Source organism: Temnothorax curvispinosus, unplaced genomic scaffold (assembly GCF_003070985.1).
Source record: "Temnothorax curvispinosus isolate PA1 unplaced genomic scaffold, ASM307098v1 QBEX01004079.1, whole genome shotgun sequence".
NCBI lineage: Eukaryota > Metazoa > Arthropoda > Insecta > Hymenoptera > Formicidae > Temnothorax > Temnothorax curvispinosus.
Window position 1 is genome coordinate 1 of NW_020213859.1, and position 15944 is coordinate 15944.

Consider the following 15944-nt stretch of genomic DNA (forward strand, 5'->3'; position numbering starts at 1 on the left):
AGAGAGAGAGAGAGAGAGAGAGAGAGAGAGAGAGAGAGAGAGAGAGAACACGGGAATTAGGACGGGGGGACGAACTCTTGTGTGCGGGAGGATTAGGCGAGAGAGTGCGACAGGGCGAGAGAGGGGAATCTGATCGAGTGAGAGAGAAAGAGAGAGAGAAGAGAGAATGCGGAGGAACGATTGTAGATTCGGAAAGTCACTTAGCCAGCAGACTGCTGTTCATAGTGCCCTGTTATAGTGGGTTCCCTAGGCAGAGTGGCAGAGACGCGGTTAAAAAAAAGTAAAAAAAAAAAATGAAAAAAGGAAAGCTGGAAGTGTGAAAGTCAGATATAGGGAGGAAAAGGAAGGAACAAGTTAGGGGCTTGGGTTCAGTTTAGTCTCACTGCAGAACACCCGAAGATGCAACGGATATACTTGTACGGATCCTCGATCAATGAGACACGCGTCGAAAGTCGAAAAGTCGCGGGAAATAATAATCGCGGGTTATAAATCGTCGAAACTATACGGCCTTCTTATGGTCGTCGAACGTTCATCGAGGCTCCTCGAGAGCCTCATCGTCACTCGATTGTCTTCGAAACATCCGAGTCATGTAATGCCTTGGCGATGAAATAGCAATCTATCTTCGCGATTATATATATAGATTTTTTCTGATACTGTCACGTAAAAACAAAGACTGTTGAGTGAAATGCAGTTTTATATCGCAACTTCGAGTCCTTGCGGCGCAATTAGACATAGACGAGAAGAACCGTACGCGTACGGACTTTGCGAGGTCCCATCGAGACTTGCAATCGTTCTTGAGATCTAATTTAGGTTCCGGGCACCCGTGGAGAACTTTAAAGCGCGACGGATAGCGGAAGCTGCGGAAGAAAGAGAGAGAGAGAGAGAGAGAGAGAGAGAAGCGACATGGAGAGAAAATTGTTCGGAAGAAATGAGGCACTCCGCCCTCTGCCCACGGGACCCTGATCTATTTTTCAGAATACGCTATTGTGATTATTACTATATGATAACAATTTAAAAAACTAAAACGACAAAAATATCTTGTATCATTGTTTATTATACGAATTCCGACGATTATATTATTTATATAATGTTAATAATCTATATTAACGAAATAATTACTGCATTATACCATTATTATATTTAGTATACTATTAGAGAGTGAGGCTGCTACGCTGTATTAATGAATTAAGTACTAAAGGATTAAGTAGACTCATCCTCACCTTTTTTAGACTTTACATATAAATTAATATATAAACACACGTAAAAGGACTAAACGCACTTCTCACGTTACTGCGTTCGCATCGATGATTTACATGTTTTTCGTATCGGACGTTCGATCACCTTTCTTTCCTGGGCGCTACTCAGTCGACGTTTCTGCTTTCGTTGAACCTGTTTGCATTCGACGACTACGTTATTTTATATATCATAATAGGTATAGACTGTACCATGAAATATTAAGTAAAAATAAATTTGATTAGGTAATACGCCACCTCTTTCTCTAGTACTCGCAAATGTTCTACCCATAATAACATGCATTCTTTTTCTTTTACCTTTCGGCTACCGATGTTTCTTAGATACACGAGAAAACTATATATACAAGTCCTCTCATTAAGTCTCTATATTTACTAATATCTTTATTTCCTAGATTTCTTAGAATATTAACGATCACGTGCATTCAGATAGCGATTTTATTTACGTTGCGTCAATTTTTATTTTAAATGAATTAAATGAATTTTTTATAAAAAAAAGATTATCAGAATTTCCGCGATAATTCTTACAAACACAGATATAATCATTAGCTAAAGTTGAAAATTAAAACCTCGAGAGATGGAATAAACCATCTATTCTTCATTTTATCAGTTTAGCATGGGATAAGGAGGGGGGGTTCTGATAAGGATAAGATGGGTTGAGTATAATCATGATACGCATTACATACGTGTTTTCTCATCTTTATTTAATCGTAGCACATACTATTCGAAAAATTCATAAGTACGACGTAGATAAAAAAGTACAAATATTTACAAAATATTGTAAAAAAGAAATCGATTTGGAACTCCTAAGGATATGAACGTCATTCAAATGAGCTTCCCGTACGCTGTTCACTTCGTCATCGTGTATGACTAGACATATTGGATATAATAGGTAGCCTTCACGAAACTCGCCGGCATGCGGCACGGCGCGGCGACCGGCGTGCCTTGTTTGCTTTCTTTATGGCAGTGATGGTCGTTTCACGATTAAAATCTGAGCGAATGATATGAGCACATAGGACTTGGATAATTGATCTTAACTTTACATACTCGTAATTGCGGAGTAGAGATCGCTGTAATGTTTATTATTCCTAACGCAGTTTATGTTACAAGCAGTGATGGGTCGTACTCAGGTCGCACTCCGTGCTTTAAGAATATCCCTTTACATTTAGACATACTCGATCCCCGTACTTTCCGCATGTAACTTAATATTCCTGTTCATTCAGACGCAAACTTTGGATAAAGATTCCTATTTGACAACAAAACTGTCGAATTACTTCGAATTCGTATTATTATTGTCGAATACTACGAATTGCGAAAGTATCTACTCTGGATACATTTCCAGATCTCTGCCATCTTTTCCATTCGAACAGTTTAATTTTCTCCGACGAGTCTTTTCTCGAAATTAAATGCGAAAAGTACGCGACGGATTTCATGTCGCTAAGTACGCCCGCTATCACTGATCACAAGGATATTTCTTGACGTATATAGCGAACATTTAGGAAGCATTATAAAATTCGCTCGTAGAGACGCTACGAGCTAATTCGATACCTTGAAAGATTATTTCATTTCGTGCTTTTACATATCCTTAATTAGAGCGCCCACGAATACACGACGATGCTCTCACAGGCAAAGTGCCTTCGCGGCTTGCCTCGCGCGTTTTTCCGGTATGACGAGAGTGCTTTAAATTAGAGAACAGTATTTACTTATTATTGGCAGTGTTATACGTCAGTGCTTTAATATGCGTATATGATACATCGTATTTATATTAACATGCACAGAGCCGAAGATTCACTCGTAATTGCTCCTCGGAAGAAACATCAAATTTTTTCGAGAAGAAATTCTCGGAAGAATTTTAGACGGATCACCAAGAACAAACGGATATGTCAGAGCAGCCTCATCGCACTGATCTGCTTCTTTTCTATTATGGGCGAGTTTTTTAATTCATCGATTGATCAATCGCATTATGCGCAAAGGCAACTTTGCTCCGTAAAAGCTACATTTGCGCATAATGCGATCAATAGATGAATTTAAAAACACGCCCTATTTCAATTGATTCCGCATTCAGTTCTTTCCGTTGCTAGAGACACGTGTATCGAATCAAACAAATTGCGCGATCGATTTTAATTCATGATGCAATAAGTCACTACTTCCTAATGAAAATGTTACTTTGCACCTGATAAGACTCGTGCTGGAGATCAACGTTGACGAAGGATTGACAGGTCTTTCGACAACGTGTCAATTACTCTTTGCTTCCTTTTTTGTTTCAAAAATCAAAAGCGTGTAAATCCAGATGTAAAGTTCTATCGAACCGCATTGTTGATCAACGAAGCCGAACAAATAACTAAATAACTTTTGTACTGCTCTGCGCGTTAAACATCCAAAAATTATTAGAACCGGTAAGTACTCGTAATACGTAAGTCCGACGCGGAATAAGTTATAACAACACGAATATTTTTCGTTACGAGCATTTTCTAACGCTGTCTATCCTGCACGACTCAATGCCGTTACTCTTGCCGGCGGTTCTCTTTTCTCGTACCCTGCGAACACTTGGCTTATGAAGCATCAACGGAAGTCTTGCATGAAGTGGAAGAAGCAAACGCGTGCGCATCATAATTGCCTCGCGAGTTCCCTCTCTCCTTTACAGTTTCTTACATAGTAGAATTAAATGCAAAAATAGGGTCGACGTTAAAATTTACATACCGTTAAAATATAAACATTGATATTCGTTGTATAAATCGGATACGGAGTCAAATATATATTCAGCACATCCCTCTTATTGGACCATCGCGTCAAATAGATTGTTCGCGCTACTTATCAAACCGTAGATTCCGACTGCAAAAATAGTATCGCGAGCGATACTTCGCCTCTGATTCGATCGACTCTCTAATTTCCGCGTGTAAAAATAGGTTTTTTAAGTACCATTCTGTATATGCTGATTTCTTGTTATCATTTTCTTGCGTGCTAGCAACTAGCCTTACGCGCCATGATCCTTTTACCTCTGATACAAATATATACGAAATTTCTTAAATAAAAAAGCCATCAGAAATTCGAATCACGATAAATAAAAATTAACACGATAATTCACGCTAATTTCTCGCGCTTAAAAAAAAAACTTACATGTATACCATCGGTATATGTACAAGGCCGTCTTTTTCGTCAAATACGAGTGGTCGATTGCGTTCTTATCACACATAAATATATATGTTATAAATAATATACGTTATAAAAGGTTTCTTTTTATATATCTTAGCGGTGTAGAAGTAAAATAGGCGTAGATAAGATTTCCTTCGTCAATTGATATGGTCGCGATACTTTCTTAATATGCATGTCATTGCAGCGCCGAGTCCGAACGCCGACGTTCAATCGAGATCGTTTTCTCGAACGATCCGATTGAACGTTTCCGTTTATCAGTGTTTGGCCTCGGCCTCACCTAACAATTAACGTATCTTACGAGTATTCGATGTATGGTGATGATACCTATTATTATATCGATACTGTATACTAAGTATTGCATTAATTGCGTAATAACGTGTAATGGGCCCATACAGAATCGTTACTTAGTACGACGATAGAAGAACAGTCATTGGAGCGGAGATGCTATTCGAAATAAATATTATTTTCTTATCGAGCTAGTAGACACGACAAAATACTGTAATATGAATAATTATTGCGGAACCAATGGTTTCATCTCGTTCCATCTGATACTCTATAACAGGGAAGCAGTAGAGATCGAGATATAACGTTCAATAATCACACAGTACGGAGAAGATTGCTCGCGCGCAATTTCGGAAAAATGACGTTTCGCGTAACGATAGAGAAATCCAAGATTGCTCAAAATACAATGATAATTGAATCTCTAAAGCGAGCTCCATATATAAAATATATCAAAACTCCTCGTACACTGAAGATGCTATACTCACTTGATTACAATGCAATGACGTACGATTAAAATAACACGCACAACGCGAAATGTTGAATTCCATATAAAGTCTATACATCGCGGTCCGCGGCGACGTCATTGAGACACGTAATCATCGCGCATTCAATGATTAATGAGTAAGCATTTTCCTTTTACAAAAGAGTATATGGTTCCCTATAATTCATTATGCGTATATAATACGAAGCGTTTAACATGAAAGCCGGTTAATTATTCTCGCGCGAAACCGCGGCGTCCTTGAATCCCTCCTTTTCGCGTGGGAGGGATCACCGCCGCGTGGTTTTCGGCGCTCGTCAGCCTTACCTCTCGACGTACAGCTCCACACAATCATTACCCCTATTGCAGTATTTCCGATATTCAGAGCCTCGCACAATTCGGTTGCGATTTTACAGCCTATAGGCAACTGTCGACCACAATTTCGCCTATTTTCGACACGACCTCGTCGAAGGTCGGTCTCTCGCGCGGATCGTTCGCCCAGCATTGAGCTTGAAGATCTTGAAGAGCCGGTGGTGCCGCCTTATGCGGCTTCCACGTGAGCGTTTGCGTCTTGAGCTGAGCCAGAACGGACTCGTCGTTTAACTTGTTAAACGGCAACTCGCCCTGGTGAAACATCTCCCAGACCAGGCACGAGAACGAATACACGTCACTCTTGGTGGAATATTCGTCCTCGTATACTGCCTCGTAGGGCAGCCATCTCAGTGGAATTACTTGATTCCGATGCTTCGTGTACTCTTGCTGATACGGCTCTTTGGTCATGCATGGTAGCGAGATCTTGATCGTCAGGTTGCTGGCGATCAAACAATTGCGCGCGGCTATGTCCTTGTGGACCAATCGGTTATCGGCTAAGTGTTTCAGACCCTTCGCGGCCTGATTCGACAGCGACAGTATTTGCGCCACTGATAGCTGGGGCGCACGTGGTTGTTTCGTTTCATGCGTCGGGCTGGAGTTGCTGTCCTTTCGTGAGGCGATCAAGAACTGTTTCAAGTCGCCCCAGTCAGTGTACTCTAAAATCATATAGTCGGGCTCCTCTTCTCGACACAGACCAATCAACTTGACAACGTTCTCATGATTAAGCTTATGGACAAGATCCAGATGCCGTTTAAATTCCTGAAGAGCAGTCTCGTCTTTCGTGTTTGTCAGACTTTTAACCATAACCAAGGATTCCTTGTCACTGTCAACCTGATACTTTGTAGAATAAATTTCACCAAATTCACCCCGACCAAGAGGCTTCAATTCCTTCAGGTTGCTTCGCGAAACGGCGATCTTGTCATAATTCGACTTGGATTTCTTAGATTGGTTGCTACTCTGGCTGTGAGCTGTATCCGCGCCGTCACTCTTGTTATGGGAATCACGGTTTTCTTTCTTCTTATTCGTTGAATTAACTTTATTCCCAGTTTCCTTCAACTCTGTCTGTTCCTCCTGCACATCGCCGTTCTCCATTTTTTCTAGAGTTTATGGATGTATTTTAGATATATATGTATAATACATAATTAAATTATTACAGACATTAATATTGACAATATACCTTCTGTTTGTTCCTGCAGATATTGTTGTTTCCTACGGCGACGGCGATAACGGCAATATAACATGAGACCAACGACAAGCACCATATATCCTGCGGCTGCGCTGAGAGTAATCGTTACAGTCTTAGTCATCATCGTACCGTCATCAGTGGCTTCTAGATCCATGTCGGCTCTATAATTATCCCCAACTGAAATAATAATTATTTCTATCAGATATCTATTATCATAAAATAGATCGTATTAATTTCTAATCAATTTAAAATAGTTAATTCGAGAAAATTATATATTATAATAATGTAATAGCGATTAATGCAAGTACCTTTTACATTTAATTGAACTTCCTCTCGCTTTAGACCACCGCTATTGCCAGCGGTACACCCGTATTTCCCTTCGTCACTGAGATACACCTCCTTAATGTACAAACTTCCATTACTTAACACTTCGAATCGAGGATTATCTAGATTGTTCATGCGAGAATCTTTATCCCATTGAATAGTCGGTTTAGGATCACCCTCGGCGGCACAATGCAACATCACTGAATATCCCTCGATTGCCTCAGTTGGATTTTGTGGTTGTACCGTGAATTTTGGAGCGACTGTGAAAAACAATGGAGCACGTTATAATTTATTACATGAAATTAATTTATTTATTATAGAGTATTAATTTATCGCTTGCTTAAGGATGTATGTCTAGAGGCCCTCTATGTATGTCCGTTCAGTCAAAATAAAGGGATCAAGCTGAAATTTACAGAGATTGTGCACTTATATGTTCTAAAAATCTGTGTTAAATTTCAGATCGATTGTCTGACTCGTTTAAAAGATATTAATTTTTTAATTTTGTATGTGTTCTTATAGAGATTGACAGTTTATCAAACATATGCATTCGGAATGTAAAGAAAAAATAGAGAACAAATCTCGGAAAAATTACGGTGTATAGAGGATACATTGGCATAGGTTCTCTATAAATTTCACGATGATTCACTGACTAGTGACTAGTTTCTGAGAAAAAAAGTAAAAACTGCAGCACTCTCGCAGATTTTGGCGTTTGACGCCGAAGACGCCTAAAGACGTGGCAACGTCGTTGTTTCATCGTAGCTAATATGGATATTTTTCGCCTTTTTTTGCCGGTTTCCGACATTTTCAGCCGGTGTTTATATACAGCATCTGAAATCCACTTACCCTTATATCTTAAAAGCGGGATTTTATTCACTTCAACATTTTTTAATTAACTACACTTTTCTAATAATCAGCTGTCAATATACAACAGATACTATAACAGTCATGTGATAGCAGTCGGGCGTTCAGTGCAGCCAACAGTTAAAATCGAGCGGTGTTGCCACGTCTTCTTGTGTTATTTGGTCGATATTTATATTTTTTATTCTCGTATTTAGCGTATTATTTTCATTTTATAATAATATTTTATACTATTGCGTGATATTTTTGATCATATTTAACCGTTACTTTCTGTTTTTATCCACATTATACATGTATGATTTTTATTTCTAGCAGTTAGATTCAGGGAAGATTCCCAGCCAAAAGTTTTGAGTAAATATTCTATTAAGAATATTTACAAATACGCTGTTAATAATCATAAAAACTGGTTAAAATCACTTAAATCAGTAACATTAAAATGTCCTTGTTATGATGTTAAATAGTAGTAAGCCGTTAAAGTATGCATACAACCGATATATATTGGATTTCTCAGATTACTGTACTTTTTGCTGGGAAGGTATAGGTAATACATCCTTAACATTCACCGTACAAGCATCGATACGTACTAACTACATCAATGCTGATCGTGTGATTGATGGACCCCTGGGCGTTGCTGGCGATGCAAGTGTATCGACCCTTGTCCTCCTCCAAGACGCCGTTGAAGTGTAAAGTGCCGTTAATATCCTGAACGTGTTTAGGGAATTCCTCGTCCTCGCCCTCCTTGACCCACTTCACCGTGGGGTTCGTGGTACCCTGGGCCTTACATGACACCTTCGCCGTGGAGCCGAGCTCCAGGCGTTTATTGACAGGCTGTGGCGAGAATTTGAGCTTCTCCTCAACCGTGAGAACGGCCGGGTCCGAAAGCAGAGACGGGAAACCCGTGGTGAATACTTGACACATGTAGTGCCCTTTGTCGGACAGGTCAACGCTCTTGAAATGCAGTGTGACATTGCCGTGATTATCGGTCACGCGGTATCTCGTCGGACCGCCCGATTCCCTCAGCTGCGTCCCGTCCTTCAACCAGTGCACGTGCGTCACCGGCGGTTCCATGCCGGAATACGAACAAGTCAGCGTCACGGAATCACCTTCCATCACGCTGAGTGACTCGGGGGAGCTTATTATACTTGGCGGGGCTAAAAGTTAAAATGACAGAATATTTGCAATTTTTCTGAATCATTAAACATAGAAAAATGTATAATTTTTCTTAGTTACGCTTATATTCCCTCTGTCGGGAAAATTATATACCTACTTGATATAACTATTTGGACGGATATATCCGTTTCACCGGCGAGATTCTCGGCCACGCAAGTGTAATTGCCGTCGTCCTCGCCCATTCGTGCCCTCGCGATGATGAGCGTGTTGTCTTGAACGCGCACGGGACCGGTATCGCTTATAATATGTCCCGTGGGATCTCTCCAATAAACCTTGGGTGGAGGAAGCCCTAAGGGTTCTAGGCAACTTATTTGGAATTCTTGATCCTCACCGACAATCGCCAGTTGAGTTGGACGTTTCGGTTCGAAGGCGGCCATCGAGAAGTTCAGCAAATCTGCAAGTTTTTTATTCATATTCAAAACTCTATGTTTAAAAAAAAATACAATAAAAAGTTTACTTTGTAATTGTACCTAATAATTACTATTTTGTATTATTTAACAATTTTTGTCGTTTAAAAAACAGTACCGTTACAGTCAATTAATATTATAATACTAAAGACTTTTATGATCTAAACGTATTTTTAATTCTATTATCTATATTATCATTTGATTTTATCGTCTTCTTATATTATATTTTGTTATCTTTAGTATACTATTTTGGTTTCTATTATCGTCGGTCTGTCGAAAATTCACGGGTGCTTACAGGCAATTTGCAATTCGACCGTGTAACTGACTGTTGTCTCGTCCCTTATCCCATGGCAGGAGTAGAATCCCTGGTCCCTTTGATCGGCGGCGTGTATCGTGAGAGTACCGTTCTCGAAGATCATCCTCTCCTCGTCAGGTTCCAGCGGGCCGATTTCCTTGAAGAACCACTGTACCTCGTCGGCGTCCTCGAAGACGCAGTGTAGAGTGGCCGGCTCGCCTCGCTTAGCGATCAGGTTTCTCGGAACGACTTTAATCGTCGCAGTTTCATTTCCGGAAACGATTAACGGGTAGCTCTCGGTCACCGGCGAGGATCCCGCCTCGTTCTTAGCCAGACAGGTGTACATGCCGCTGTCCTCGGGAACCGCTCTGTGTATGTGCAGCTTCTTCTTCTTGATGTCGACACGATCGCTTCGCGCTACGCTCATTGTATTCCTGTAAAATGAACAGCCAATTCTTGACTTAAATCATCTTCGCGAGACGTACAAATTATTTTACAAATGTGCAATCAAACTTTGCGTTAATTATATCGCTAATTACATCGCTGTTGTTTCTATATTCAGGCAGAGATTTATCTGACAAGCCAAGTCTCTGTCTTTGTATAACTTTAGCCAACTAATTTTGATTTTTGGAACACGTGCATTCTTTTATTCTCTAAAATATTTCTTGTAAAAGATTAATGAACTGCGTAAACGATCTCGCGCGATAACCGACTTTGTTCGCGCCCCTAACTGAAAAATAGCGACAGACACGATGGTTTCTCGAAAATACATCGAAGAAAAGGTTTTTTCGACGTGTAGACGCAACCAACGTCATTAAATGCACAACATGTTCCGCGGGGAACGGGCCTTTACGACGAGGGGGATGATTCGAGGTGACGGCACAAAGGTGAGACTCTCGATGGCGCACGCCGGGGCGAGGGAGTGTCACTTCATAATTAACCAGGCCAATCCCGTAAACGTCGGGTGTCAGTTACGCTAGGAACTTAGTAATTCGCCCTCTTCGTTCCGGTCCACCCCCGCGTCGCCCACTTGCTGGCTCTACCGGCATTAGTTGCCCCTCTCCTCGCCCCGGTTATTGTGCGCGCGAGACGCTCAGGTAAATTGTTGGACAAAGTTAGAACAGACGAAGAGCAACCAACTTGAACCACTCGTATTTCATGTCGCCGGAACCGTCAACGTGACATCGTAGCTCGACCTCGCTGTCCACGCGGATCGCGGACGGTAATTTCGGCTGTTGCAGCTGCACGCTCGCCTCGCTGACCCCTGAAACAGAAATCGATGGTGCCCCATGAAAGTGATCAGCTATTAACAAGATAAACGTTTGCGGTGTACGATGTATTTAGTACATATATCAAGGTTGCTATTGGTAGGGGTACGCTAAAACATATACTGATTTTTTTCTATACGCGCGAACTCAAAACTTGTACTTATAGGATAACTGTGATTGAAATATCGAGTCCAAGATCAATTTTACACATCATTACAAATAAATATGTAAAATACATTGTTTATACATCTATTTGTGTTATATTTGACGCGTATTTGCAAGTACTCTCCTTCATTACTTGGTATATATAGCATGGTATCAACCAACTAGGTATAAAAACGGCTGTACCACAAATTACCAAACACGCGAGCATACATAGAGGAGGCAAGAAAGTAGAAAACAAAATAAATGTTTAATAGATTGTCAACTATGTTGCATCGGGATAATATTAATATAATAATTTACAAGAAATGGACTTGGTTTTTTCCTTAACACTCACATCATCTATATACTTCGTTTTCAACTTACAACTACAATAATTACAATATTTTTCCATCGCTCTCTTACTTAATTTGTACATTATCCTTTCCTATCTTCAGCATGTATCTCAATTTCATTTAAAAAAACTCTCTAAATCTTATAGTCATTTTAAAAGAGAGGATTGAATAAATGGCAAACGGGCACTTATAAGATAGGAGTGAATTTTTCACTAAAATTTTTAGAGCGACTACTCTACTGGAGTGATATAATCTCATTCTAAAGCTATAGTGAATCACGATTCACTAAAGATCGACTAATAAATGACCCTAACAGAGTGAAATTTTCCGCTCAAAATTGTAGAGTGACATAATTCATTCCTATGGACACTGATCTACTGCACTCGAAAAGAGTGTCCTTTCACTCAAATAAAGTCCGATTTCACTCCAACTTATAGAGCGCAATTTTACTCTTTCTTACAGTGGCGAATCACTCAAAGGGTACAGGCTCAATTTTCACTTTTCGTTACACTCGCATTTCACTCGTTTTGAGTGAATTTCACTCTTCGACTTTTAGAAAATACATTCTAATTCATCTATCTTCCTGCACTCATCCCATGTATAAAAACCTTGGCCTCCGCATCGGGATAATACTTATTTCCGCTCTTTTAATAACCGTGTGCGTATATGTTGTGTGTCGATTATTATTGACGACGAGCATGCGAGTTGTCATCCGCGGTGGTATGCTGCGGATATCTCGTATAAACCCTATGCTACCGCATTTATGACGCACGTGCGTACAACAGCACGTGGAAGAAAGAAGGCAAGAAAACCGTAAGCTATTAAATATCGCGGATATTAGACACGCGGCGAATTGACGACGCTAATAACTTGAAGATTATACGCGATATACTGCGGAGCGGCGAAGTGAGTGCGCGTAATTACGCGCGTGGTGCGTGCCGAGCGATTTTTTTCCATCGGCATCCCGTCCCTTCGGCGAGATTCCTTCGTGCTACATAGATCGGCAAAGAAAAATCGGGATAGAGAGTAGCCGGTGGCGGCGCGGCGTTCTCCGAATGAACGGAAAAGAGAGACGAACGCGGAGACAAACGATCCCCGCGTCCAATTTCTTCACGTTCGACGCCGTCCGTCGCGTCGTCGAGGAAAGCGCCCGGAGGAACGGCGACGAATAACCGCGTGGATATCGCGGCAAACCGGCTGGAATTCTAGAATGGGAAAGAAGCACTCGCGCAGGCAGGACAATGGGAGGGAAAGCAATTCTCTGTAGAGATAGAAGAAGTCTCGGCGTGAGCAAGAGAGGCGGGATGGCGAAGGGATCAAGAGAAGGAAGAGGATGGCTTGGTTCCTGAGAATGTCAGGTCGATTCCTCCCATCGCCGCTCTTATTCGCCGTTTTTGCGTCTGCTCCAAGGGAGGATCAAACCCGCCGTTGGTCGTCTGAAAACGAGAACGTCCGCGCCCGCGCCCGCGCGAGGTCCCACTCGATGAATTTAATCGAGTCAAATAAAACGCGGACTTAAGAGGGGAGCAGAGGCTGCGTTCCACTCCGCTTATTCTTCGTTTCCGCGGCTGTTCGCCGCGACGAGCACGTCGCGAGCGAGCTCGTCAAAGTCCGTGGGCCCGTGCGAAGGACGCGTTTCCAGTCTCCATGTGTATTCTCCATGTATTATTCGTGAGGGACAGATAGAACTCGACGGAAGAGCCGGAGGGTCTCGGCTGCCCTTCGCGTCGGATACTCTCGTCCCTTTTTTTTCCTCAACTTATCTGGACTTTGCGGCAGGAGTTGTCTGAGGTTTCAATTATGTCCGAGAGCAGCGAACCCATATCGATTCGGGAAGAACATTTAATCCGTCGATGTGCTCACCGTGTCTGGTGGCATTATTTATTATTCGCGAAACTAAAGTTTGCAATTTTCGACTTATCTCATACAAACGCAAACGAAATTAAAAATCCTATATATAAAAATAAAAATAATAATGATATTTTAACAGCGATTAATCATGGTAACTTCGATTGAATGTAAATGAATAACTGCCGATAAATCTTGGAAATCGTTCTTAATGAAGAGAAGCATAGTCAAGCCCCGATACGTTCAACTATGCGACGGGGAAGAAACGCTGGTTAAACGAAGGCGAGAAGGGGGGTGCATCGTAACTCACAGGGCAACAGTTACCGAAGACCGTGTGGATGATAAGGCTTCGTTCATTAATTTGATTCATTAGTCCACGCCATGAAATTGATCAGCCGCGCCGGCACCCTCGACGGATAAAATGAAACGTAATTACGCGCGCCTGGGGCCTCGTTAAAAAATACGCCAATAGTTGAAAGGAAAACGCGCGTCGTTATATAGCGCACGCGGAGGGAATTGCATTCCGACGAACGTCGCAAATTGCGCTCGCGCGTTACGCATAACCGGAACAGCTGGGAGTCTGTAGGCTCACGATAATTTACTCGTTCCCGCGAACGTAACGATTCGCATTTCTACAAAGCGCGCGAGTAATTTATTACCGCACCAGCGTACCCGGCGGCGCGGCGGTTGGATCGTCAGCCGAGCCTCAACAACAGCTTTTGATCCACATTTCAATTAGCGGATATCGATTTATAAAATAAAATCCTAATTGCAAGTCGGATCGCAAATATCTAATTTCATGCATGTGTCCAAAAGTACAAAATTACGAATCTCGTCCTTAGAAATTGTCTGGTTCCAATAAAACGACGATATAACATTATCGTTATAAGTTATAAGATATAATAATTCTTTTTTGCAGTTCACGATATGTTAAGTCATAATATCTATCCCTTCGATCAATCCATTCAATTATAACGCTGCGCAACAAATATAATTCCTTTTCTTACCTTGAAACGGAATTAAATAATTTTAATTGATAAGTAAAACTAGGATCTGCGAAATAACTCATTTTGCAGTAGGCACGATGTGTTGGCCATCCGTGAAACGAGAGCGACTGCACTCTCGAGTTGCCCGAACTCCTGTTTTGTCGTCGGCACTTTTTTTCCTCTCGCGCCGCGTCTCTCTCGCTCTCGCTGGCGGCCGACTGCAGACTCATCGGGAGACGCATCGAGAGACGCTTCATCAACGAGCGGCGCACGTGAACGCGATTACTTTGAAAATGAATCCTCCACGCGGACTACGTAATAACTTTCTTCACGTTGGTGTGGCGTGTACGTGTTACATCGGCCGCGCGAATGTATTGCAACAATTATCTTTTCGCCGTTGTGCCTGGCGTACGTTATCCTTTACAGGCCGTAAATCTAATATGCAGGACGCGTACATTCTGCGTAAATTGATTGAGCTTAAATGCAAATGTTAACGAAGGAACGGTTTAGCGATCGACAAAAATCGCAATTGAATTTGTTACCGCGCGTTTTGTTGTCCGCGATCGTCGAGAACGAGATGCGTTTTCAATGTCACCGCTCGTGGGAATGAACCTTGAAATCGTCACGTGTTCACGTGACAGTCCCTCTCGGTTTCCGGAGCCTGATCATTGATCGACCTTCCACTCCGCAGACCGTCTGGCTCGAATTGTTGCGCGAAATTAGTAGTGAAAATTTCCGCGAGCGATTCGCAATCGAACCCCGGGCACTCGACGAATCCGGGATGAAATGAGAGGCGGAATCGTTTGATTGTTATTTCTTCTTCTTTTCTCTCTCCCTCTCTTCCTTCCCTTCCGCCCCTTACCTTTCGCAACGCGTGCTTGTTGGTGAACAGACGAGCAGTTTGAAGGGGCTTGCGTCGAAAATGCGCTCCTCTGCCATTGAATCTATTAAAGAGCATTAATCTCGAGGAGTTGTCATCGAGGAAGCGGATTTAAGAGTGCCGACAATTGTTGGTACAAAGCTGCGACAAAGAGCGCCACGAGACTCGGGAGAAGGTGCACGGTGTAGTCATAAAACAAGGAAGAAAAAAGAGGAAACCCCTCTTCCCGGATGCTGGGAGGAAAATTGAAGGTTAGAGAGCTCGTTTGCAATGACGAAAGTCTCACTTTACCTTTCGTAGGTCCGGATGAGATTTTACCAGGGCACTCGAGCTATATTTCCCCTCTCATTGCGAAATCATCTCTTTCTATCTGCTTCTCTCCGCCATTCTCTTCCCTTTCTCCCTCTCGAGCTCCGCACCCTTTCCTCGCTTTGTTCCCCCTTCTCACCCCTGCCGGTGGGTTCGCTCTTCGCTCCGTCTCTTTTCGTTCGTCGCCTCTCGCGCTGCTCCACTCCGCATCTAGGCGACTCGTGTTTAAATGCACAAACGAAGCGATAGATCAAAGGAACCGCCGGCAGGGCAGGCACAACGCGAGAATGGGTGGTAAAACGAAAGAGAGAGAAAGAGAGGAGAGAGAGAGAGAGAGAGAGAGAGAGAGAGAGAGAGAGAGAGAGAGAGAGAGAGAGAGAG

General features: G+C 42.1%; 1 protein-coding gene across 1 annotated transcript; it reads right to left on the reverse strand.

Annotated features, from left to right (window-relative positions):
- Positions 1-1933: 1933 nt before the first annotated feature.
- LOC112453126 (tyrosine-protein kinase-like otk) lies at positions 1934-11106 on the reverse strand (the record flags this gene model as incomplete). Its single annotated transcript, XM_025013690.1, has 7 exons — positions 1934-6632; positions 6713-6898; positions 7030-7305; positions 8488-9054; positions 9171-9467; positions 9776-10209; positions 10916-11106. Coding segments are annotated over 7 exons (3003 nt in total), but the record flags the coding sequence as incomplete, so codon positions are not given.
- Between the last annotated feature and the right edge of the window lie 4838 nt (positions 11107-15944).